At 41.3% G+C, this 25,088-nt stretch overlaps 1 protein-coding gene across 2 annotated transcripts in view; it reads right to left on the reverse strand.

Annotated features, from left to right (window-relative positions):
• LOC110502094 (low-density lipoprotein receptor-related protein 1B-like) overlaps positions 1-24,465 on the reverse strand; it is a 225,377-nt gene extending 200,912 nt beyond the window's left edge. For both annotated transcript variants that reach the window (XM_090216050.1, XM_090216049.1), the window contains exons 1-11: positions 24,229-24,465; positions 23,830-24,010; positions 21,152-21,371; positions 20,722-20,911; positions 18,052-18,174; positions 17,700-17,840; positions 16,803-16,928; positions 15,916-16,032; positions 11,636-11,716; positions 7,813-7,983; positions 2,669-2,851 (exon numbers count right to left, since the gene is read on the reverse strand). In XM_090216050.1, coding sequence (XP_090072176.1) covers positions 2,669-2,851; positions 7,813-7,983; positions 11,636-11,716; positions 15,916-16,032; positions 16,803-16,928; positions 17,700-17,840; positions 18,052-18,174; positions 20,722-20,911; positions 21,152-21,371; positions 23,830-24,010; positions 24,229-24,400 — 1,705 coding nt within the window. In that variant the 5' untranslated portion in view covers positions 24,401-24,465. The remainder of the gene's footprint in view (positions 1-2,668; positions 2,852-7,812; positions 7,984-11,635; positions 11,717-15,915; positions 16,033-16,802; positions 16,929-17,699; positions 17,841-18,051; positions 18,175-20,721; positions 20,912-21,151; positions 21,372-23,829; positions 24,011-24,228) is intronic.
• Between the last annotated feature and the right edge of the window lie 623 nt (positions 24,466-25,088).

Below are 25,088 nucleotides of genomic sequence, written 5' to 3' on the forward strand. Positions count from 1 at the left end.
CAAATTCCCCTTGCTCGCCATGTATATTACAAAGAGGCAGCCAGAGCAGGTGGAATAACTGCAGGGGAAGAGGCACAGATATGCCAGAATTTACAGAATTTACAGTATCATCATTAATTAATGCAGCTAGGCCAGTGACTGTGTGAAGCCTGGATTACAGAGCATCCTAATTTAGAGGCCTGCGATAAAAACTGGATTCACCTCTGTTGCACTTAAAACCAAATTTCAAATCAAATGTTATTCATCATATGCTTAGTAAACAACAGGTGTGAACTAACATTGAAATGCTTACTTATGGGCCCTTCCCAACAATGTAGAGAGAAAGAAAATAGAGAAATAATAGAAAAGTAAAACATAATAAAAGTAATAATAATTACACAATGAGTAACAATAACTTGGCTATACAAGGGGTACCAGTGCCGTATCGATGTGCAGGAATACAAGGTAATTGAAGAGGATATGTACATACATATACTGTAACTAGGAATAGTTACAGATAGTAAACAGTAGCAGAGTCAACAAAGTTAGTGCAAAAAGGATCAATGCAGATATTCCGGGTATCTATTTGGTTAACTATTTAAATAACAACTTAGCAGTCTTATAGCTTGGGGGTAGAAGCTGTTCAGGGTCCTGTTGGTTCCAGACTTGGTGCATTGGTACCGCTTGTCGTGTGATAGCAGAGAGAACAGTCTTTGACTTGGGTAGCTGGAGTCTTTGACAATTTTTAAGGCCTTCATCTGACAACGCCAGGTATAGAGGTCCTGTATTGGCAGGGAGTTTGGCCCCAGTGATGTACGGTGATGTAGCTAGTCAAGATGCTCTCAATGGTTCAGCTGTAGAACTTTTTGAGGATCTGAGATGCCCATGCCAAATATGTTCAGCCTCGTCAGGGGAACGGCTGTGTTGGTTAGTTTGGACCAAGATAGATCCTTAGTGATGTGAGGGGGCGTGCTCGGCCCTCTGTTTCCTGTAGTGCACGATCAACTCCATTGTCTTGCTGATGTTGAGGAATAAGTTGTTGTCCTGGCACCACAATGCCAGTTCTCTGACATCCTCCTTATAAGCTGTCTCATCATTATCGGGGATCAGGTCTACCACCGTTGTGTTTTTGGCAAACTTAATGATGGTGTTGGAGTCATGCGTGGCCACGTAGTCCTGGGTGAGTAGGGAGTACAAGAGAGGACTGAGCATGCAACCCAGAGGGTCCCCCGTGTCGAGGGTCAGCGTGGCAAATGTGTTTTCGCCTGCCCTCATCACCTGGGGGCATCCCGTCAGGAAGACCAGGAATCAGTTGCAGAGGGTGTTCAGTCCCAGGGTCCTTAACTTAGTGGTGAGCTTGGAGGGCACTATGGTGTTGAATGCTGAGCTGTAGTCAATGAACAACATTCTCCCGTAGGTGTTCCTTTTGTCCAAGGGCAGTGTGGAGTGCAATAGAGATTGCACCATGTCTGCATCTGGTGGGGCGGTATGTGATTTGGAGTGGCGCAAAGGTGCCTTGGATGATGGTTTTGATGTGAGCCTTGACCAGCCTTGCAAAGTATTTCATGGCGACAGATGTGAGTGCTATGGGTCGATATTTGTTTGGACAGGATGTCTAGGCGTTCTTGGGCATAGGGACTACTGGTTGAAACATGCAGGTATACAGTATTACTTCTGGATGAGCATTTTCTTGTTTGCTTGTGGCCCTATACAGTTCGTTGAGGGCCGTCTTTGTGCCAGCAAAATTTTTTGGTGGTAATAGACAGCTCTGAAAAATATAGATGAAAACTCTAGGTAAATAGCATGGTCAATAGCTTCTCATGGGGTATTCTATCTCAGGTGAATAGAACCTTGAGACTTACTTTATTAGAGATTCCACACCAGCTGTTGTTAACAGAGAGACACACACCACGCCCCTTGAGCTTACCCGACATTGCCGTTCTGTCCTGCCGATGCATAGAAAAACCATCTAGAATATTGTCAGTGTCCTTGTTCAGCCAAGTTTCAGAGGAACATAGGATATTACAGTCCTTCAGGTCCTGTTGATAAGATAGTCTCGAACGGAGCTCGTCCAGTTTGCTCTCCAGTGATTGTACATTCACCAATAGAACAGAAATAGCGGTGGTTAATTTACTCAACGCCGTAGTTTCATCAGGATTTCCGCACATCGGCCTCTATATAGCAGTCTCTTTCTCTTCCGAATCAGGGATTAGGGCCTGGTTCGGGTTAAGCATTATGTCCTGTGTCGCCGACTCATTGAAGTATAAATCTTAATTGAGTTTAGTGATCACTGTTCTAATGTCCAGGAGCTCTTTTTGGTCATAGAAAATTATGGCGGAAAGATTATGTACAAAAAAAGATAAAATCAGGAGCCAATAAAGCGAAGCGGCAACTATAAATTCCAGCTACATGATTTTTTTCATGCCATTCTTTTTTTGTAGAGATGGTACTATAAAATATATGCTGTTTCTTTGATGTACTACATAGACAGTTGGTGAGGATAGAGTTTCTAGCTCTGCTATTTGATGTTGGTCAATGTCATCCTTTTAAATTCACTTCTAATTTATCATTAATGTAATGGTCAAAGATTGTACACTACCATCAGACAAAATATTTTCTTAGGCAAACCGAGTAGCTAGGAAGTTTTGGTTCTGGATTATGATTACTGACAGAGAAGTCTCTATCCTACCTGTGTCTTTGCATGTGAACTTGGCCTTGGGGTCACAAATCCTCTTGGTGCCCTCACAGGCCACCTCATCACTACCGTCCTCGCAGTCTTTGTCCCCATCACACCTCCAGCGCTCTGGGATACACGTACCATCTTCCGTACAGTGGAACTCATCCCCACTGCACTCTATCACAGGAGGCAATGCTGCAAGGGAAAAATAAATAAATAAATATACAATGGGTGGGTCTAATCCTGGATGCTCATTAGTTAAAACCGCATTCCAACCAGTGTCTATTCCAAAAGTTACCACCGGCTAAAGCTATGATGTTGAAATGCTGTTCCAACTTACTGCGCAATACAGTATCTCATCAGCCCAGCCAGGCAATTTATAAACTTGATCTCCACTATAAAAAACATTTAGACATTATCTCTTGTTTCAATAAGACTAGCATTTGATTTTCAACAGCGGAGATTTGAATATAGAGTGGGGAAAAAGTATTTAGTCAGCCACCAATTGTGCAAGTTCTCCCACTTAAAAAGATGAGAGAGGCCTGTAATTTTCATCATAGGTACACTTCAACTATGACAGACAAAATTATATTTTTTTTCCCAGAAAATCATATTGTAGGATTTTTAATTTATTTATTTGAAAATTATGGTGGAAAATAAGTATTTGGTCACCTACAAACAAGCAAGATTTCTGGCTCTCACAGACCTGTAACTTCTTCTTTAAGAGGCTCCTCTGTCCCCTACTCGTTACCTGTATTAATGGCACCTGTTTGAACTTGTTATCAGTATAAAAAACACCTGTCCACAACCTCAAACAGTCACACTCCAAACTCCACTATGGCCAAGACCAAAGAGCTGTCAAAGGACACCAGAAACAAAATTGTAGACCTGCACCAGGCTGGGAAGACTGAATCTGCAATAGGTAAGCAGCTTGGTTTGAAGAAATCAACTGTGGGAGCAATTATTAGGAAATGGAAGACATACAAGACCACAGATAATCTCTCTCGATCTGGGGCTCCACGCAAGATCTCACCCCGTGGGGTCAAAATGATCACAAGAACGGTGAGCAAAAATCTCAGAACTACACGTGGGGACCTAGTGAATGACCTGCATAGATCTGGGACCAAAGTAACAAAGCCTTCCATCGGTAACACACTACGCCGCCAGGGACTCAAATCCTGCAGTGCCAGACGTGTCCCCCTGCTTAAGCCAGTACATGTCCAGTTCCGTCTGAAGTTTGCTAGAGAGCATTTGGATGATTCAGAAGAAGATTGGGAGAATGTCATATGGTCAGATGAAACCAAAATATAACTTTTTGGTAAAAACTCAACTTGTCGTGTTTGGAGGACAAAGAATGCTGAGTTACATCCAAAGAACACCATACCTACTGTGAAGCATGGGGGTGGAAACATCATGCTTTGGGGCTGTTTTTCTGCAAAGGGACCAGGACGACTGATGTAAAGGAAAGAATGAATAGGGCCATGTATCGTGAGATTTTGAGTGAAAACCTCCTTCCATCAGCAAGGGCATTGAAGATGAAACGTGGCTGGGTCTTTCAGCATGACAATGATCCCAAACACACCACCCGGGCAATGAAGGAGTGGCTTCGTAAGAAGCATTTCAAGGTCCTGGAGTGGCCTAGCCAGTCTCCAGACCTCAACCCCATAGAAAATCTTTGGAGGGAGTTGAAAGTCCGTGTTGCCAAGCAACAGCCCCAAAACATCACTGCTCCAAAGGAGATCTGCATGGAGGAATGGGACAAAAAACCAGCAACAGTGTGTGAAAACCTTGTGAAGACTGACAGAAAACGTTTGACCTCTGTCATTGCCAACAAAGGGTATATAACAACGTATTGAGATAAACTTTTGTTATTGACCAAATACTTATTTTCCACCATAATTTGCAAATAAATTTGTTAAAAATCCTACAATGTGATTTTCTAGATTATTTCTCCTCATTTTGTCTGTCATAGTTGATATGTACCTATGATGAAAATTACAGGCCCTTCTCATCTTTTTAAGTGGGAGAACTTGCACAATTGGTGGCTGACTAAATACTTTTTTGCCCCACTGTACCTTGCTGTCTGTCTCACCGACATTTGCAACATTGTTTCAATATTGAAATTCGATCTCCAGCTGTCGCATAGAAATAAACGTGTCTGGATGAGACAGACAGGCAGATAGCTTTTCTCAGCCAGTCAAAATCATGAAACAGCTGTCATAATTTTTATGGATATATGCAAAGAAATGTCAATAAAAAAAAAGGTAAAATGAAATGAAATGCAGCTAGATTGCTGTCTTTCCATCTTCTGTTTGAAGTGACTGTGTTGTTGGCTAGCTCCCCTGAACAACATTGTCCTGACGAGAGAGCACATTTTCTATGCCAGGTGAAATTGTGCATCATTAGCTCATTGTTATGGGATGTATCTAAATAAATGGCACTAGAAAACAGCTTAAACAAACGCAAATGCAGCTCCTTTGTTGTTGTTCTGGCTGCACTGTTTGACGTAAATTTAAGTTAGCTGTGGTTGGCTAGCTAGCAAGCAAGGGATAAGAACGTTGCCAGCCAGTATTGCAATGTAACATTTAGAATGAACGACTGGGTTGCATCCATAGATACAGAACAAAAAGACTGAATGACTGAGTTGCATCTCTGGCAACTGAACCGATAGAACGAATGACCTGCCGGCTTGTGTAGCAACCCTAGATTTGTGTCGGGACTATATCTTTTGGAAGGATGAAATAGTATGAATAAATTCATCAAAATAAAAAAAATGAAAATATGTCAATTATTTTTTTTGAAATTTGAATATGTTGTTAACCCATTGTATAAAAGTAATAATGCCCTCAAAACCGGTGTTTGGAGGATATATTGGCACAGTTTTCCGTCCCTTGACGAACAACACCCTTGCTAATATATCCCCCAAACACCAACTTCTCTGGCATTATCTCTTAAATAGAATCCTTCTGTGAATGTGAAAATTGGTTCCCAGTGGGCAAACTTTTGACAATATTGGGTTATGTATATTATTTTCCATTCAAAGCTATGGCAAAATTATCTGTATGATTGATCTTTCAAATGTTATTTTGAATCATGCTAGGTAGTCAGTCACAAGACCGATTGTATTCAACCTAACCAATTCCACATTGCCAGGAAAAAAAATGACTTCGGAAATCAGAGATCAGAAGTATTTCCATAACAGTCAGGGGCTGCCGAGCCAGAGCTTTAACCCCAGGGGTGGACCACAACCCAGCAACACTACACTGTATTAGAGTAGAAAGGAAAAGGCTGGAGATGGGAGACGGTTTGATGAATAACTTCCTCATTCTAGTGACAAGGTAGTGAGCTGTGAGCATTTCAGCTATCCGGGCTAGGCTCAGCTTTCTGAGGTAATTATACCAGATTAAAATATTCAAATATTGATGTTGTACTGTTGTAAACAGTAGATGAGATTAGATCAGCAGTGCGAGAGCTGAGAGAGGAAGATGAAGACTTAAGGACATTAGACCAGACCAGTTAACAGTTAATATAAAATTAAACTAATTATCTTTAAAAACATACATATATTTCTACTGATTTAAATGCCAAATGAATAATAGTTACTCTCAATGTTTCATGTGCAGTAATGAGGATGAGTAGTTAGCCCACCTTGAAAGCATCTACAGTGGCTTGCGAAAGTATTCACCACCCCCCCCCCCCCCCCATTTTTCCTATTTTGTTGCCTTACAACCTGGAATTAAATTACATTTTTGGGAGGTTTGTATCATTTGATTTACACAACATGCCTACCACTTTGAAGATGCAAAATAGTTTTTTATTGTGAAACAAACAAAAATTAAGACAAAAAAACTGAAAACTTGACTGTGCATAACTATTCAATCCCCCCCAAAGTCAATACTTTATAGAGCCACCTTTTGCAGCAATTACAGCTGCAAGTCTCTTAGGGTATGTCTCTATAAGATTGGCACATCTAGCCACTGGGATTTTGGCCCATTCTTCAAGGCAAAACTGCTCCAGCTCCTTCAAGTTGGATGGGTTCCGCTGGTGTCCAGCAATCTTCTCAACTGGATTGAGCTCTGGGACTTGACTAGGCCATTCCAAGACATTTACACGTTTCCCCTTAAACCACTTGTGTGTTGCTTCCATCCCAGTCTCAAATCTCTGGAAGACTGAAACAGGTTTCCCTCAAGAATTCCCCTCTATTTAGCACCAGCCATCATTCCTTCAATTCTGACCAGTTTCCCAGTCCCTGCCAATGAAAAACATCCCCACAGCATGATGCTCCCACCACCATTCTTCACTGTGGGGATGGTGTTCTCGGGGTGATGAGAGGTGTTGGCTTTGTGCCAGACATAGCATTTTCCTTGATGGCCAAAAAGCTACATTTTTGTCTCAACTGACCAGAGTACCTTCTTCCATATGTTTGGGGTGTCTCCCACATGCCTTTTGGCGAACACCAAACATGTTTGCTTATTTTTTTCTTTAAGTAATGGCTTTTTTCTGGCCACTCTTCCGTAAAGCCCAGCTCTGTGGAGTGTACGGCTTAAAATGGTCCTATGGACAGATACTCCAATCTCTGCTGTGGAGCTTTGCAGCTCCTTCAGGGTTATCTTTGGTATTTTTGTTGCCTCTCTGATCAATGCCCTCCCTGCCTGGTCGGTGAGTTTCGGTGGGTGGCCCTCTTTTGGCAGGTTTGTTGTGGTGCCATATTCTTTCCATTTCTTATAATGATTTAATGGTGCTCCATGGGATGTTCAAAGTTTCGGATATTTTTTTATAACCCCACTTCTCCACAACTTTGTCCCTGAATTTTTTGGAGAGATCCTTGGTGGTGCCCCTTGCTTCCGTTTTTTATTTTTGGGAAGTTTTTATAACAAGTTATTTTTTTCATTTCACTTCACCAATTTGGATTATTTTGTGTATGGCCATTAGATGACATCCAAATAAAAATTAATTTAAATTACAGGTTGTAATGCAGCAAAATAGGAAAAACACAATACTCACAATGTTGGGATAGTTAACATGATACTTAGTGCAGAGTACATTAATTTCTCAAAATGGGGGATGGCACTATCACTTATGAAGCTGCATTTGCATTACGAATTCTAAAAGTTCTACAATAAAGGAATTACAAAAAACAGCATGGTTTCTCTCACCAGCTCCAGACCCTCCACAGGTGGTGTTCTCATCACTGAAGTCTCCACAGTCGTCGTCCCCATCGCAGGCCCAGTGGTCTGGAATACATCTCCCACTGGAGCACTGGAACTGGGTGTTGGAGCAGTAGTGGACACAACTCACCTCGTCACTACCATCTCCACAGTCATCATCTTGGGGCACAGAAGAAAAATAGCAAGTTTGACTGACTAGGTTTGACTCCTTCATGTCATAAGAATGTGCATTAGATTGGGGAGGTCTCAGAAGTCACGTTTTAGGCAAGGTACATTTTGCACATCCCACTCTGCACATCCCACTGGGCACAAACTGGTTGAATCAAAGTTGTTTCAATTTCATTTGTCAAAGTAATGTGACATGGAAAATACATTGGATTTTTAAAAAAGTAATCAATGTATTTTGAGGGTGAAAGGATTATGTCATCATGGTAACCAATTTTCAACATAGACAAATCCTGTATAAAGTTAAATCCACTATCAGAAAAACAAACTACAGGTTGGGCAGAAACTCCTACTGAAGAGTTGATATATCTACAGTTATTCCTTTGGTCTCCATTCCAGGGTTTTAACCAAGTTCAGCCCTGCTTAGCTTTGATATTTGTGACTGACTAAAACCATGTGCAATTGTGAGAATGATTATTATTAAGAAAGCTCCACTTAATAACAAAATAGATTTACTGTTGCTATCAAAGTCATTTCAAAGGGAGGTCTACCAGAGCAAATTCAATGTAACCATATTTTATGAGTCATAAATCATCAAGTATGCTATTTAGGCCTACAGTACAGGATATAGCATTTGTAAAGTCATCAACAGCTATTGTTTCAATTCAACCCCTATAATTTAACTTACATTTTTGGTTGAGATGGACACATGAATCCAACATCAATTATTAATTTGTAGAGAAACTCAAATCAAATCAAAATGTATTGGTCACATACATGTGTTTAGCAGATGTTATTGTGGGTTAAGCGAAATGCTTGTGCTTCTAGTTCCGACTGTGTAGCAATATCTAGCAAGTAATATCTAATTATTTCACAACAAATACCTAATATATACAAATCTAAGTAAAGGAATGGAATTAAGAATATATATATATGGATGAACATTGTCAGAGTGGCATAGACTAAGATACAGTAGATAGTATAGAATACAGTACATACATATGAGATGAGTAATGCAAGTTATGTAAACGTTATTAAAGTGACATTATTAAAGTGACTGGTGATCCATTTATTAAAGTGGCCAATGATTTCAAGTCTGTGTGTAGGCAGCAGTCTCTCTGTGCTAGTGATGGCTATTTAACAGTCTGATAGCCTTTAGATAGAAGCTGTTTTTCAGTCTCTCGGTCCCAGCTTTGCTGCACCTGTACTGACCTCGTCTTCTGAATGATAGCGGGGTGAACAGGCAGTGGCTCGGGTGGTTGTTGTCCTTGATGATCTTTTTGGCCTTCCTGTGACATCAGGTGCTGTTGGTGTCCTGGAGAAAAGGTAGTTTGTCCCCGGTGATGCATTGTGCAGAGCGCACCATCCTCTGGAGAGCCCTGCAGTTGTGGGCGGTGCAGTTTCCATACCAGGCTGTGATACAGCCCGACAGGATGCTCTCAATTGTGCATCTGTAAAAGTGTGTGAGGGTTTTAGGCGACAAGCCACATTTCTTTAGCCTCCTGAGGTTGAAGTGCTGTTGAGCCTTCACCACACTGCCTGTGTGGGTGGACCATTTCAGTTTGTCAATGATATGTACGTCGAGGAATTTAAACTTTCCACCTTCTCCACTGCTGTCCTGTCGATGTGGATAGGGGGGTGCTCCCTCTGCTGTTTCCTACAAGTCCACGATCATCTTCTTTGATTTGTTGATGTTAAGTGAGAGTTTATTTACCTGACACCACACTCTCAAAACCCTCACCTCCTCCCTGTAGGCTGTCTCGTCGTCGTTGTTGGTAATCAAGCCAACTACTGTTGTGTCGTCTGCATACTTGATGATTGAGTTGGAGGTGTGCATGGCCACGCAGTCATGGGTGAACAGGGAGTACAGGAGGGGGCTGAGCACGCACACTTGTGGGGCCCCAGTGTTGAAGATCACCACCTGGGGGCGGCTCGTCGGGAAGTCCAATACCCAATTGCACAGGGCAGGGTTCAGACCCAGGGACTCAAGCTTAATGATGAGCTTGGAGGGTACTATGGCGTACCCATAACATGATGAAGCCAACACCATGCTTGAAAATATGAAGAGTGGTACTCAGTGATGTGTGGTGTTGGATTTGCCCCAAACCTAAAGCTTTGTATTCAGGATATAAAGTGAATTTCTTTACCAGACTTTTATTTGTTGTTTTACTTTGGTGCCTTATTGCAAACAGGATGGATGTTTAGGAGTATTTGTATTCTGTACAGGTCTTCTTCTTTTCACTCTGTCATTTTGGTTAGTAGTAGTAACTACAATATTGTTGGTGGGAGTAACAACAATATTGTTGGTACATCCTCAGTTTTCTCCCATCACAGTCATTAAACACTGTAACTGTTTAAAGTCACCATTGGCCTCATGTTGAAATCCCTGGCAAGTGAGTTAGGAAGGACGCCTGTATCTTTGTAGTGACTGTGTGTACTGATACACCATCCAAAATGTAATTAATAACGTCACCATGCTCAACTGGACATTTAATGTCAGCTTGAATTATTTTTACCTATCTACCATGGCATGCTATTTTTTTGTGAGGCATTGGAAAACCTCCCTAGTTTTTGTGGTTGAATCCGTGTTTGAAATTCACTGCTCGACTGAGGGACCTTATAGATAATTGGATGTGGGGTACAGAAATGAGGTAGTCATTCAAAAATCATGTTAATCATAATTAGTCCATGCAAATTATGTGAATTTTTACCCCTGAAATTATTTAGACTTGCCATAACAAAGGCGTTGAATACTTATTGACTCAAGACTTTTCAGGTTTTCATTTTTTATTAATTTGTACAAATTTAAAAAATCATGATTCCATTTTGACATTATGGGGTATTGTGTGTAGGCCAGTGACACAACATTTACATTCAGGCTGTAACACAACAAAATGTGGAAAAAGTCAAGGTGTGTGAATACTTTCTGAAGGCAACACAATTGAATAGGACTTTGTAATACAGTTAAAAGCCTAAAGGTAAGGCTCTCTTACTGTAACTATACATGTCTTCTTATGTAATCATAGGAAGCGTGCATGTTTAAGAAAGCACGCAAAGTTTGCAGGTCTGTAGAAATCTTCACAATTGCTGATTCTGAACAATAATCTGTGCAGAATCTCAAACAGCATTGATCACTTGCACTACATACTTCTACTGTAATCTCAACTGCAATCCAGGACAGTTGGTTGTTCTATTAGATAAAGCACAGACAACATATTAAGTTGTTGTATGAATACCAAATATTTGGTGTTGTATTCCCATTTTAACTTTTTGTGTTTTCAAATGGTTGAAAGCGCATCAGTGATAACACATTTAGATGACAACTAAACAAAAAAATGGGTGAGTAAAGGATGTAATCTCATTGATCAATGTCTCAACCAAATATTACCCAAATATCCAAGTTGAAATGACGTGGTGTGCATAGTGGGTGAAGAGTGTGGTTCTCCGAACCACTATCGTTACATAATGAGATTGTGGTTGATTTCAATGTTGTGGGTTATACAAGGTGCATGTGAGATGTACAGTAAGTAGCTCAGTGTTTTTCAACTCCTGTCCTCAAGTATTCTGACCTCAAAGTTGTTTATTTTTGTTGAAGCCCTGATGGTTGTTGAGGAAGCACTGCTGTAGGTTTTCAGTAGGAACGTACCTGAGTCACAATGCCACTTGACACTGATGCATCTCCCATTGGAACAGCTGAACTGGGTGAGTGGTTCACAGGTCGGCAATGCTATAGACATAAAAGCAAAGAGACAGTCAACTACAGTTATTTAAAGGCCAAACCCATAGGGCTACATTTATTCTGAAAATACTTTGTCTAAAACTCCTTACAAACACTCCATTCCAACTCATTTTTCAACAGTATATATTGTTTTGTGTGTGATTCTGCTAGCTGCCTGTTCAAAACCAACTAACACCTCGTAATTAACCAACATCTGCTCCTTACTTCTTCCAGTGTGCTCAAAGAGACACCAACTCTCACTTTCTCAAACTGTTGTTGATGGTGCTGGTAGCTAAATATTCCACCCACTATTGTCAATGTAAATCTGTGTCAATGTGTCAGTGTCAATGTAAATCTGGGCATAAATACATCTGATCTGCATTTGAATTCGCATCACATATAACACACTTTCTGAGATATTTTCATTGGAGGCCAGGAGCTTTATTGAATTTGGTTTGAATTCAGAGACTACATTTTATTGGATTATTTGGAATCCCTACTGCTACAAACACCTAGGGCTTTAGCTAGGACATAGTGAATGTTTATCACACTCGTCTTCTACATTTTCGCTCTAAGGATTTTAGTTATCTTCGACAGCGACCGTCTGGTTGAGGTTTAACACTCATTAAAAATAAATATCAACATGCATAAATAATGTCTGGTTAATTTCTCAGTCTAGTCGACAGAGGGGAGATTCTGGGTTCAACATACAGGTTGACAACTACCATACTTCTAGCAAACAAAATTCAAATTAGCATCCATCTCAAATGGCAGTGGCACCACGACGTGTGGAGCTTCAGGTGTTTAAAACCCATCGTCGCTGCAGTGGAGCAAATTGAACTGCCAGAGACGCGGTGAGAACTCCTACAGAGCAGTAATGCCTGAGGAACCTCAAACAACAGTATGGGAGAGAATATGTTTTGGAGCGCAGCTTGATTATGATTGAATGAAGCCGAGCATAAACTTTAATTACAGCTTACACTCTGGTTGTTTGTGACTGTGTATTGAAGCAGCTTAGTAGGCACACAAGGAGAGTCTGAGACGATACAACCCTATGCAGTGCCTGGCACTGATCATCAGAGACTGATATGTGCCATCCTTACCACATACAGTGAAGGGATGGGAGGTTGAACGTTACAGCAAAATGTAGATTTTCACCTAAATAGACATATCCAAGAGTAATTCATTTTCATGAGATGGCCATAAACAAAACTAAAATGCTGCATAGTTCTAGAAGGTTCTGGATCTAACCTTCCTGGTAAAAATAGTTACACATTGACTCACATTTGAGGATAGAAGCTCAAATACATAGTACAAATATTATGAAAATATAAAAAAATCATACATTATTTTATTCCTACTCAACAAAAGAGGGGGAATAGGGCTTGAAATAACTGAAATGCTTTCAAAATATAGTAACAGTAAAATTATAAACAACTTACTATGAGATTTAATCTTTCTTATAACTATAAAATGAATATGATCATACGCTACATTGCCAAAGGTATGTAGACACACCTTTAAATTTGTGGATTCGGCTATTTCAGTCACACCCGTTGCAGACAGGTGTATAAAATTGAGCAGACAGTCATGCAACCTCCATAGACAAACATTAGCATTAGAATGGCCTTACTGAAGAGCTCAGTGACATTCAACGTGGCACCATCACAGGATGCCACCTTTCCAACAAGTCAGTTTGTCAAATGTCTGCCCTGCTAGAGCTGCCCTTGTCAAATGTAAGTGCTGTTATTGTGAAGTGGAAATGTCTAGGAACAACAACGGCTTAGCCACAAAGTGGTGGGCCACACAAGCTCACAGAACGGTACAGACGTATGCTGAAGCGAGTAGAGCGTACAAATAGCCTGTCCTCGGTTGCAACACTCACTACGAGTTCCAAGCTGCCTCTGGAAGCAACGTCAGCACAATAACTATTTGTCTCGAGCTTCGTGAAATGGGCTTCCATGACCGAACAGGCACACACAAGCCTAAGATCCCCATGTACAATGCCAAGCGTTGGCAGGAGGGGTGTAAAGCTCACCGCCATTGGACTTGGGAGCAGTGAAAATACGTTCTCTGCAGTGATGAATCACACTTCCTCATCTAGCAGGCCGACGGTCGAATCTGGGTTCGACGGATTCCAGGAGAACGCTACCTGCCCGAATGCATAGTGCCAACTGTAAAGTTGAGAAATAATGGTCTGGGACAATTATTCTGGGACAATTGTTCGTGGTTCGGGCTCGGTCTGAACATCTAGTGGAAAGCCTTCCCAGAAGAGTGGAGGATGTTATAGCAGCAAAGAGGGGACCAACTCCATATTAATGCCTATGATTTTGGAATGAGATGTTAGACGAGCAAGTGTCCGCATACTTTTGTCCATGTAGTGTATTTAGTGACTACAAATTTGGCGACAGAGCATTTTCTACTATACCAAGCCTCATCTGAGCCGACGCAGAGACACCACTCGAATGTCTGCAGACACATTACAACTTCAGCATTACAAACAACGTGATTTCATCTTTCTGGGACAAACATAAAGTGCTTGTGTTTCAATTATACAAAATTATTTAGTATTTTTTTCATGTTGAGAGCTCTATATCTGGCTGCGAATATCAGAGCAACATGGGACCGCGATTGCTGAAATCGCTAGACTGTCCCCTTTTATATGCCATCTCCCAGGCTGGGCTCTGTCGATTAAAGGGAGAGAAAATTGATTTGTTGTCTGGATAGGCCAGAAAATGTTACACGTCACTCTCGATGCAAATGTGGTGTGTGAGCGATGTTCACAGAGCGCTTTGTACACCAAACTGTCAGTCGTAGCTGGTCCAGAACCTCTCAAAGTCCGCTAAATTGGGGACTTAACATCAAAGAGGTTTAAAAACCTTTCAAATTATTTTTTCTCACTTCTTTTATGCTTGTTGAGTAATTCTATTTCCACATCACATCACTAAATACAGAATGGCCAGGAAAGTTCCCTCTGAACGAGTCAAAATAGTATAGTTCCGAGATTTGACTATAGTACCATACAGAAATAAATTCTACCATATGAAAACTAAATAAACGGTTCGGTCATTCAAATTACATGCACTAAAACTTACTTCGATATCAGTTTTGATAGATCCTGTAATTCTGCAATAATAATAAAACGTACAAAACAATAATACTACAAGTCTTATTTGGCAGCAACTTTGTAATTGTAAGTTAGAACACTGAGCTAGTTAATTCTGAGCTCCTGGCCCAGAGGATGTAACTGCTAAAACTCACTTCTTACATGACTGAAGCAAGCGAAAGAAAATAGAGAGACAAGAAAGGTCCCAATAAATGAAGAAATGGGACATTCTTATCAGAAAATGTGATTTAGGGGAACAGAATGAAAACAGTGTGTCAGATGCCAAGGACATGTTATAATATCTCTATTCTTATTTCACAGCACTACTGGTCAACCAATAACAAGCACACTGGTACACTCATTCACCCCTTCACAACCAATACTATGCCAACTCAAAGGTAACCCAATAGTCTGATCAGTAATGGTATTCAAAAACCTGTGTTTGAGAAATTGGATATTTGTTTGTTCAAGTGGATATTGCATTTTAGTTCCCAAAAACTAGGAGCTAAGACCAAGCATTATATCCCCAGTAAGAGAGAGGAAAGCACTAAGGCTATACTTTGAGAGAAATATAAGAAACCGGCTGCTGTGCACTAGACAAGAACACACACTAAGAGTTCAAATAGCCAAGCTAGCATTCAGTTGTCTCACCAGGAGGTTATATTTTTGCAATGCTTTTAAGGCTTCTCTGGTGTAGTTAGGTCACTATAGGCTGAGTGGTCTTTTCCACTGAACCATTTCCTCTGAGCTACAGCTCACAGCAGTATATCCTTTTGGTTTCCTCTCAAGGTTGGGGATGTGGTCAATAGAATCGTCAGAACTGTCAGTGTCATCATAACAGTGGTCACATCTTCTTTGAAAGCCTCTCTTGCCGTTTATAAACCCTGCACTTTCCTTTACACTGTGGCTTCCCAGAGAGAGTGTGTGGTGTATTGTGTTAACAGGTCTACAACCTTTTAGTATGAATACTCTTTTAGGGCCAAAAACCTAACTTGAGATGCTCAAGCATAACCAACTTAACAATCATATAAATCATGCATCGATGTCAATGGGGGTAGATTCAGGTTTCAGGGCCAGAGAATGCAGATTCAGTCTGACTCACCACAGGATGATGTCTCGTCGGACATGTCCCCGCAGTCGTCGTCCCGGTCGCAGCGCCAGGCCAGGGGGATACAGCGTCCGTTCCGACAAGAGAAGTGGTTGGGCTGACAGGCCTGGGCTGAGAGAGAGAGAGAGAGAGACATGGAAGACAGAAGTGCATTTGTAATTCGATCACATGGGTATCAAGTCAAAGCCAGACGTGTTCAGCCCCCTAATGATCATTCAATCATATGGCATGTCAATGTCAGGCCTGTGGAGCTTAAATTGATCTCTCCATCACATATATATCACATATATCAAGTCTGGAGGAAATGAGTGGCGCCCTTACACAAACCTTTCAGTCACATGTCCATGACAGAGACAGACATGCAAGGACAGCAGCCCCAGCATAGCACACAAGGTGGTTGGTGCTGTGTAACATGCATGTCTATCTGATTACAAGGCAACATTAGTCACCCCCACTGATATCCATTGATTGATCCTGGAAGGCTAAGAGCTGTTATTGTGAGGAGGGAAAAAAACACTTCTGCAGGGTCTGACATAAGTGATTCTTATGCTAACTCAATATCAGGAAAAGTTAACTCTTGAGAGTGCTAAACTTCTTTGGTTCTGAGCTTTCACATAAGATTGATTACACTGTAGCTGCTGGCTTGTTTAGTGCCATAAGACACCACTATGAATGTTGTTATTTTATATTGTGATGTGCTTAAACCTATCTGTCAATGTAGAGCTTAAGCATAAAACTCTAAGTAGAGTTTAAGGGGCAGAGGTTTGATATATATTTTTTTGAAATACACCACATCAATATATTTCCATAGCTCAGAAAACGGCATAACACAATTGCTAGACTGCAGATCTGAGAAAAAGCTGAGGTATTGTATCAGTTACCTGAACATGTGTTGTTGGACTCATCCTCATTGTTCCCACAGTCATTGATTCCATCACACAGCCATCTCTTAGGGATGCAGTGATTGTTGAGGCACTTGAACTGGTCATTGGAACAACTGTGGTTCACTGAAACAGATGGACAGAGACACTCATATTACCAAAGCAAGGTTTATTTGTTTTTAAAAATGTTCTAGTTTAAATTCTTTGTAGAATAGAATTTATCTTCTAAAGGATTTACAAATCTGACATTTACAGTTTCTAACTTTAAAAGTCCAACTTTGACTTCACAAAAATCTGAGGTATCAATGCGAAAAAGGAATTTGGATCAGAGAATGTCTCAAACCTTGTTATACACTGTTAGAAAAAAAGGTGCTATCTAAAACCTAAAAGGGTTCTTCGGCTGTCCCCAAAGGAGAACACTTTGAAAAACCGTGCTGACATTCCAGCAGAGCAGATAATAGATTTAGCAATTCTGATAATTCTGGCAGAAGATTACATTATAGGATTTTTCATAGTGAGAAATGAGTCAGCACCCAAGCGTCTAACATGGTGTTTATCTTATCGATCCACTCAACAGCAAATTCTCTTCTGAGGCGAATAGATGGGGGATGAGGGGAAGTAAAGAGGGGAGGGGTGCCGTATTCACCATCTTTGAATCATATCAATGACATTTAGCGAGATAAAAGTTGATAGCAAGAAAATATCACTTTGTGCAATGTTGCATGCTAAGTGATGTGTGTGTGTGTGTGTGTGTGTGTGTGTGTGTGTGTGTTGGTGTGTGTGTGTGCGTTGGTGTGTGTGTGTGTGTGTGTGTGATGGTGTGTGTGTGATGGTGTGTGTGATGGTGTGTGTGATGGTGTGTGTGTGTGTGTGTGGGGTGGACAGATATATACACACAGCAGCTTTGGATCTCCTCGTCACTCCCATCCAGACAGTCATCGTCCCCGTCGCATCTCCATGACGCACGGATACAACGATGGTTACTACACTGAAACTCATCACTCTTACAGTGCTGTGGCTCCACCACCCCAGACGACACTTAATTAACAGACATAACAGAGAAACTAACATTAATACCAGAGAAACAGACATGAGACATATTAAACCACAGCGGAATGAATTCCATTGAAAAGTAAAGCATACTTTACACTGAAATCACACAAAATAGCGGTGAGAGAAAACCATGTTCATAGTTTGTCTACAGTGGAATATACTGCTCTGGCTGATTCACTGCATGGTCTTACAGTACCTGAGCAGGTGACATTGTTCTTCTCCAGGAGCTGGTTGTCAGCACAGGCACACACTCTGCCCCCTGGGATAGCGAGGCAGAGTGTACCGCATCCCCCATAATTCACACTGCATGCATTGTCACCTGGAAATACAGAGTAGGAAAAAAATAATACCACTGTTAACCTCAAATCCTATTCTTCAAAAGCATTATTATTGTATTTTGTCATGTGTCTCTATTGTTGTTCTGTCTGTCATCATATCTCTATGAACAACTGTGCAGAGATCAATGTGAATTGTGAAGAAATGCACATAAAACATCTTAACACAAAAGCCATTTCCTGTTTGAGAAGAATGTGGCAGGTGGGTGCCACGTCATCTACACTACATGGCCAAAAGTATGTGGACAACTGCTCATTGAACATCTCATTCCAAAATCATAGGCCTTAACATGGAGCGGGCACCCATTTGCTGCTAAAACAACCTCAACTCTTCTGAGAAGGCTTTCCACTAAATGTTGGAATATTTCTGCGGGGACTTGCTTCCATTCAGCCACAAGAGCATTAGTGAGGTCGGGAAGTATGTTGGGTGATTAGGCCTGGCTCGCAATCGGCGTTCCAATTAATCCCAAAGGTGTTCAATGGGGTTGAGGTCAAGACTCTCTGCAGGCCAGTCAAGTTCTTCTGCACCAATCTCAACAAACCATTTCTGTATGGACCTCGCTTTGTGCACAGAGGCATTGTCATGCTGAAACAGGAAAGGGCCTTCCCAAACTGTTGCCACAAAGTTGGAAGCACAGAATCGTCTAGAATGTCATTGTATGCTGTAGGGTTAAGATTTCCCTTCACTGTAACTAAGGGGCCTAGCCCAAACCATGAAAAATAGCCACAGGCCATTATTCCTCCTCCACAAAACTTTACATTTGGCACTATGCATTCAGGCATGTAGTGTTCTCCTGGCATCTGCCAAACCCAGATACATCCATCGGCCTGCCAAATGGTGAAGCGTGATTCATCACTCCAGAGAAAGCGCTTCCACTGCTCCAGAGTCCAATGGCAGCGAGCTTTACACCACTCAAGCCAACAATTGGCATTGTACATGGTGTGCAGCTGCTTGGCCACACACCATTTCATGAAGCTCCCGACAAACAGTTATTGCGCTGATGTTGCTTCCAGAAGCAGTTTGGAACTTGGTCTCGTTCTGTGAGCTTATATGGCCTACCGCTTTGTGGCTGAGTCGTTGTTGCTCCTAGACGATTCCACTTCACAATAACAGCACTTACAGTTGACCGGAGCAGTTCTAGCAGGGCAGAAATTTGACAAATTGACTTGTTGGAAAGGTGTCATCCTATGACGGTGCCACGTTGAAAGTCACTAAGCTCTTCAGTAAGGGCATTCTATGTTTGACTATGGAGATTGCATGGCTGTGTGCTCGATGTTATACACCTGTCAGCAACAGGTGTGGCTAAAATAGCCAAATCCACTCATTTGAAAGGGTGTCCACATACTTTTGTATATATAGTGTATAACCACATATCAAACAAATTATTGGGGACATTGTGGAGATTTGATTTGACAGTTGTATCCTTTCAGGGGAATAATTAGTCTTTTAGGACTAAACCAACCGTTCTCAAGGGAGCGAGACCAAAAAAATGTAATATGTGTGAAGAAACTGTCACTTATAAAGTTGAGGCATGGAGAACATTGTTTGTTTGGTTTAGTGTCAGGTCCAAAGGCAGTGCCTGAGCCAATGAGATAAAGACTTCTGTTTTGTGAGAGTCAGTAAGTAATACTCAGAGGACAGCAGAGCCAATTCATCTCTTTGGTGACATGAGCTTTGGAGGAATGGCCAGTGAAATTCTACTTTACCCTTGCTGAGAATTAGAACTCATACAGCCAGCCATTTTCTCCCTTTCACTCCTTCTCTGCATCACATGTTTGGTATACCACAGTCGTACACCACTCTAACGAACTGTATTATTTTGATGTAAAACGCTAGAAATTATTACACAAATGAAAAGCCTGTGAATCGTCTCAAAAATGCCCCTTATCTTGATCCATTGATTGCCCAGCAGATGATTAGTGTTGGCACTTCTCTCTGTTTCTGAGAGGAGATGACAGTAATCATACCTCCCCCTGCTCCACACACACATTAGTCTAAACTCTAAACAGTGATTCACAACCACGATAACAAGGGTTCTACCTGCTGTGAGGCCCTACAGTTCTGCACCATCAACAAAGCGCATCATGCATCTCTCTCTGATGTTATCTATTCATCTACCCACAACAGGAATCTATCATCATCCACCACACAGACAGCAGGGAGCACTATGTTGAGTCAGTCTTTTATTTCCATAGACTGGAATTAAAAGTAAAATTGCTGCCACTGTCAATTTATCCAGCAACTAACCAATGCCATGAAATATAATTCCCACGATGGAGAATACTGTTTTCATTATACTAACGGCTATACAAGATACCAGAGTGGATAGATTGCAACACTATTTTTGAAGGTTGCATATATAAGCATCAGGGCTAACCATAGAAAACATTCTCTGAAGGCAACCTTTAGTAATGGTGGGGGAGGTTTTGTGATAAGTTGCAGGAACAGCTATATAAGATTGTGTAGACTATATTCACCAAAGTTAAGCTTTAGTGATAGGGGATGGAAAAGTGAAAGCAGTCAGACATACCTTGCTGACTCTGAGCATTGTACACATGCAGGCCAAACAGTGGAGGCCTCTCGCTCCTCAGTAGAGTAACGTCCCCAGAGGTTAGATCCAGCTGGAAAACAGAAGCGTTCATGTACTCCGTCCAGAAGATGGAGTTACGGTAGTGAGAAATCCCAAACGGATGGTTCAGCTGTTTGCCATTGTACACAACCTGCATGAGTAATCAGATACAACACTTATCAAAGAAAGAACACAACCTGCACAACAGTACTCAAAGACCTGAGAGAGCAGAGGGAAGAAAAAACCCACTGAAATGGCAGAGATAACTATGACTATTTTAGTTGAAAACTACAATCGTGATATCCCAGTGGGCAAAGCTGGTTGAAATGACATCATTACATGGCTATAATGACAAAATGTTTTTTGCCCGCTAGAGTACAGCTTCACTCACCTGTCTGCCAGTGCCGTTGAGGTAGATCTTCTCTATGTGATCGTAGTTGGCATCACACCAGTACATGGTGCTGGTCCCATGGTCTAGGGTAAGGCCGTTAGGCCACAGCATATTAGACGTGACAAATATCTGTCTGTTAGATCCATCCATCCACGCTTTTTCTATCCTTCCTATGCTGTCGTTCACCTCATCCTCCTCCCAGTCCGTCCAATACATCCAACTGAAATTCACAAACATAATACATTCCCTACAATTGAGTTTAAGGGGGAAAAAGCCCTAATGAACCATATTATTTGGGGATTAAATATGTTTTATCATCAAACATATACAGTGGCAAGAAAAAGTATGTGAACCCTTTGGAATTACCTGGATTTCTGCATAAATTGGTCATCAAATTTGATCTTATCTTCATCTAAGTCACAACAATAGACAAACAGTGTGCTTAAACTAATAATACACAAATTATTGTATTTGTTTGTCTATATTGAATACTTAATTTAAACATTCACAGTGTAGGTTGGAAAATGTATGTGAACCCCTAGGCTAATGACTTCTCCAAAAGCAAATTGGAGTCAGGAGTCAGCTAACCTGGAGTCCAATCAATGAGACAAGATTGGAGATGTTGGTTAGAGATGCCTTGCCCTATAAAAAAACACTCACAAAACTTGAGTTTGCTATTCACAAGAAGCATTGCCTGATTGGAACCATGCCTCGAACAAATTAGATCTCAGAAGACCTAAGATTAAGAAGTGTTGACTTGCATAAAGCTGGAAAAGCCTTGATGTTCATCAGTCCACGGTAATACAAATTGTCTATAAATGCAGAAAGTTCAGCACAGTTGCTACTTTCCCTAGGAGTGGCCGTCCTGCAAAGGTGACTGACACTAGGATTCTTCAATGAAGTTAAGAAGAATTCTAGTGTCAGCTAAAAACAAGCTAACATTTCTGTTGACGAGTCTACGATAGGTAAAACACGAAACAAGAATGGTGTTCATGGGAGGACACCACTGAAGAAGCCACAGCTGTCCAAAAAAAACACTGCTGCACATCTGAAGTTTGCAAAAGAGCACCTGGATGTTCCACAGCGCTACTGCCAAAATATTCTGTGGACAGATGAAACTACAGTGGAGATGTTTGGAAGGAACACACAACACCATGGGTGGAGAAAATGTTACAGCACACCAACATCAAAACCTCATCCCAACTTATAATTGTTTGTGTGTTATTAGTTTAAGCAGACTGTTTGTCTATTGTTGTGACCTAGACGAAGATCAGATCAAATTTTATGACCAAAGGGTTCACATACTTTTTCTTGCCACTGTAAGATTCAACACACACAAAATAAGCATTGATTCAAACCTACCCAATTCAACATATACAGTAATCCACAAGTTCATCTACTAGGCCCTCACATCGGAAACCAGGTCCTGGTTTGCGTCAATATCTTTTCAGGGCTTCACTCAGCTATTCCCAACAGACTTGTGATATTTGAAAAGTGATTGGGTCAACGATTTGACATGATCTAGTCTCTAGTGACCCATAAACATGCTTAAGGGATTTGTGTCCTCTGGCGGGGCTGCACACCCTTTTCTGTCTCTTCTATGATGGAGTTGACTGCAACACATGCACTACATAAAACAGTGTGATAGAGGGTGAATCAAGCACTGTCTGTCTCTGCAAGTCATCTTCATGATCCACTGAATAATTCAACACACACCTCAGTCTTCAATGCCTGGCTAAAGCTCTGTGAAGCAATATCCAAAGCAAAAATATGTGTCTGGGGTGTGTGAGAGAGACTGAGAGACTGATAGGGAAAGAACATTTAAAATACAGAAAAAAAAGTGATTGAGACAGTATGTCAGCAAAGTAAATCCCTATCATGTTAACACAGACTGGAGGTGACATGCAGAGAGGGAAATATAACTGGGGCGAACAGAAGAGGATCTTAAGCAGCCATTTCACCTGTGGAGACCCATCCTGCAGGGCACAGAAAGATGTCTGGTTCTGCTGATGGATCGGCCAATGCTCACTTAGGACCCCAAACAACATTTTAATAAAGATGTGGCAACTGTCAATAGGAAGGTCAGTAGTTAGAAATTATTCCTCCGTTATGATAACAAAGAAAATAAATTAAACCCCCTGATGTGGGAGGAATCAGATTGGTGCAATACTGTGTGGGAGCTATTTCTGGGAAGGAATCACTATATCAAAGACACATAAATAGAATGATTCCGTCTCCATGGTCAGTGGCAGCATGATTTAGTAGTTATGTATGGCCGTCCAAACAGAGACAGACCTCCCACGCATACCCAAAGAGTTGACAATAGCAAACTCTTTCCAGGAATCACCTATTGTTCACTACCTGCTAGGAAATGCCATTGCTTTGAGTACAGAAAGGGTCAAGAAGGATTGTGTGCTTTATATGGTTCTCTACTGTAACACCCAGAGAAGACAATATCCCTTACCCTTTTCTTGGGTGTTTGTTTGTTTGTTTGTTTATAGGATTACAGAGGTGTGCATATTCTCTTTTCTGTGTACATTTTGCAGTGGGTCAATCACTGAATAGATATGTGCACACAGACAACTCACATTTTCAACCATATTGTTCTCTGACATCAGTGCATTAGTAACACATACCGTAGGAATTGTATGATTTGGCCTCGTCTTCACTGAGCTCACCTGTTGAGGGGGTCCAATACAATGGCTCGGGGGTGAGACATGTCCCCCTCCAGAAGAGTCTTCCTGGTTTGAGAGGCCCTCTCCAGTCTGGCCACACTAATAGTTTTCCTGTATCCATCATTGGTCCAGTAGAGGTTATTACCAATCCAGTCCACAGAGATCCCCTCAACGTTGTCCAGGTCTGCAAGATGATGGAACACCAATGTTAGTGCTATCTCCCCCTGACTTGCACTTGTTTTTCTTAAATGTAAATGGGTGATTTAGAACGTATTTTAACCGATTCAGAAAGGGTGTTCTTTATGTCATTACAGTAACTGGTACTAGTCATTAAAGAGTACCTGCAATAAAGGATACATTAATTTGGCTGTAGCATAAACATATAACACAAAATAAACCCACCATCTTTGAGTATCGTTTCCCGGCTGTTCCCATCTATTTTCTGCCGGCCAATGAGGAAGCTGGTGGTGTCAGCGAAGTAGATGTTTCCTGACTCTGCATGGTAGTCGATGGCTCTGGGGTTGACCAGGTCCTCGATTGATACCATGTGCTCATCACTGGACTTCACGTTCATGTCCAGGCCTCGGATGACCCCTGGCCGACCCTTACCATAGAACAGGAACAGGTCGTTCTTGGGTTCTAGGACACAGAAACAGAAAAGGGATCTTAACTCTTAACTTTACTTCTTGTTAGTTAATTGGTATAATTATTTTTGGGTTCTACAGTGGGGCAAAAAAGTATTTAGTCAGCCACCAATTGTGCAAGTTCTCCCACTTAAAAAGATGAGAGAGGCCTGTAATTTTCATCATAGGTACACTTCAACTATGACAGACAAAATGAGAAAAGAAATCCAGAAAATCACATTGTAGGATTTTTAATGCATTTATTTGCAAATTATGGTGGAAAATAAGTATTTGGTCAATAACAAAAGTTTAACTCAATACTTTGTTATATACCCTTTGTTGGCAATGACAGAGGTCAAACGTTTTCTGTAAGTCTTCACAAGGTTTTCACACACTGTTGCTTGTATTTTGGCCCATTCCTCCATGCAGATCTCCTCTAGAGCAGTGATGTTTTGGGGCTGTTGCTGGGCAACACAGACTTTCAAATCCCTCCAAAGATTTTCTATGGGGTTGAGATCTGGAGACTGGCTAGGCCACTCCAGGACCTTGAAATGCTTCTTACGAAGCCACTCCTTCATTGCCCGGGTGGTGTGTTTGGGATCATTGTCATGCTGAAAGACCCAGCCACGTTTCATATTC

Source organism: Oncorhynchus mykiss, chromosome 22 (genome assembly GCF_057628025.1).
Source record: "Oncorhynchus mykiss isolate SJ-2025 chromosome 22, ASM5762802v1, whole genome shotgun sequence".
NCBI classification, from domain to species: Eukaryota; Metazoa; Chordata; class Actinopteri; order Salmoniformes; family Salmonidae; genus Oncorhynchus; species Oncorhynchus mykiss.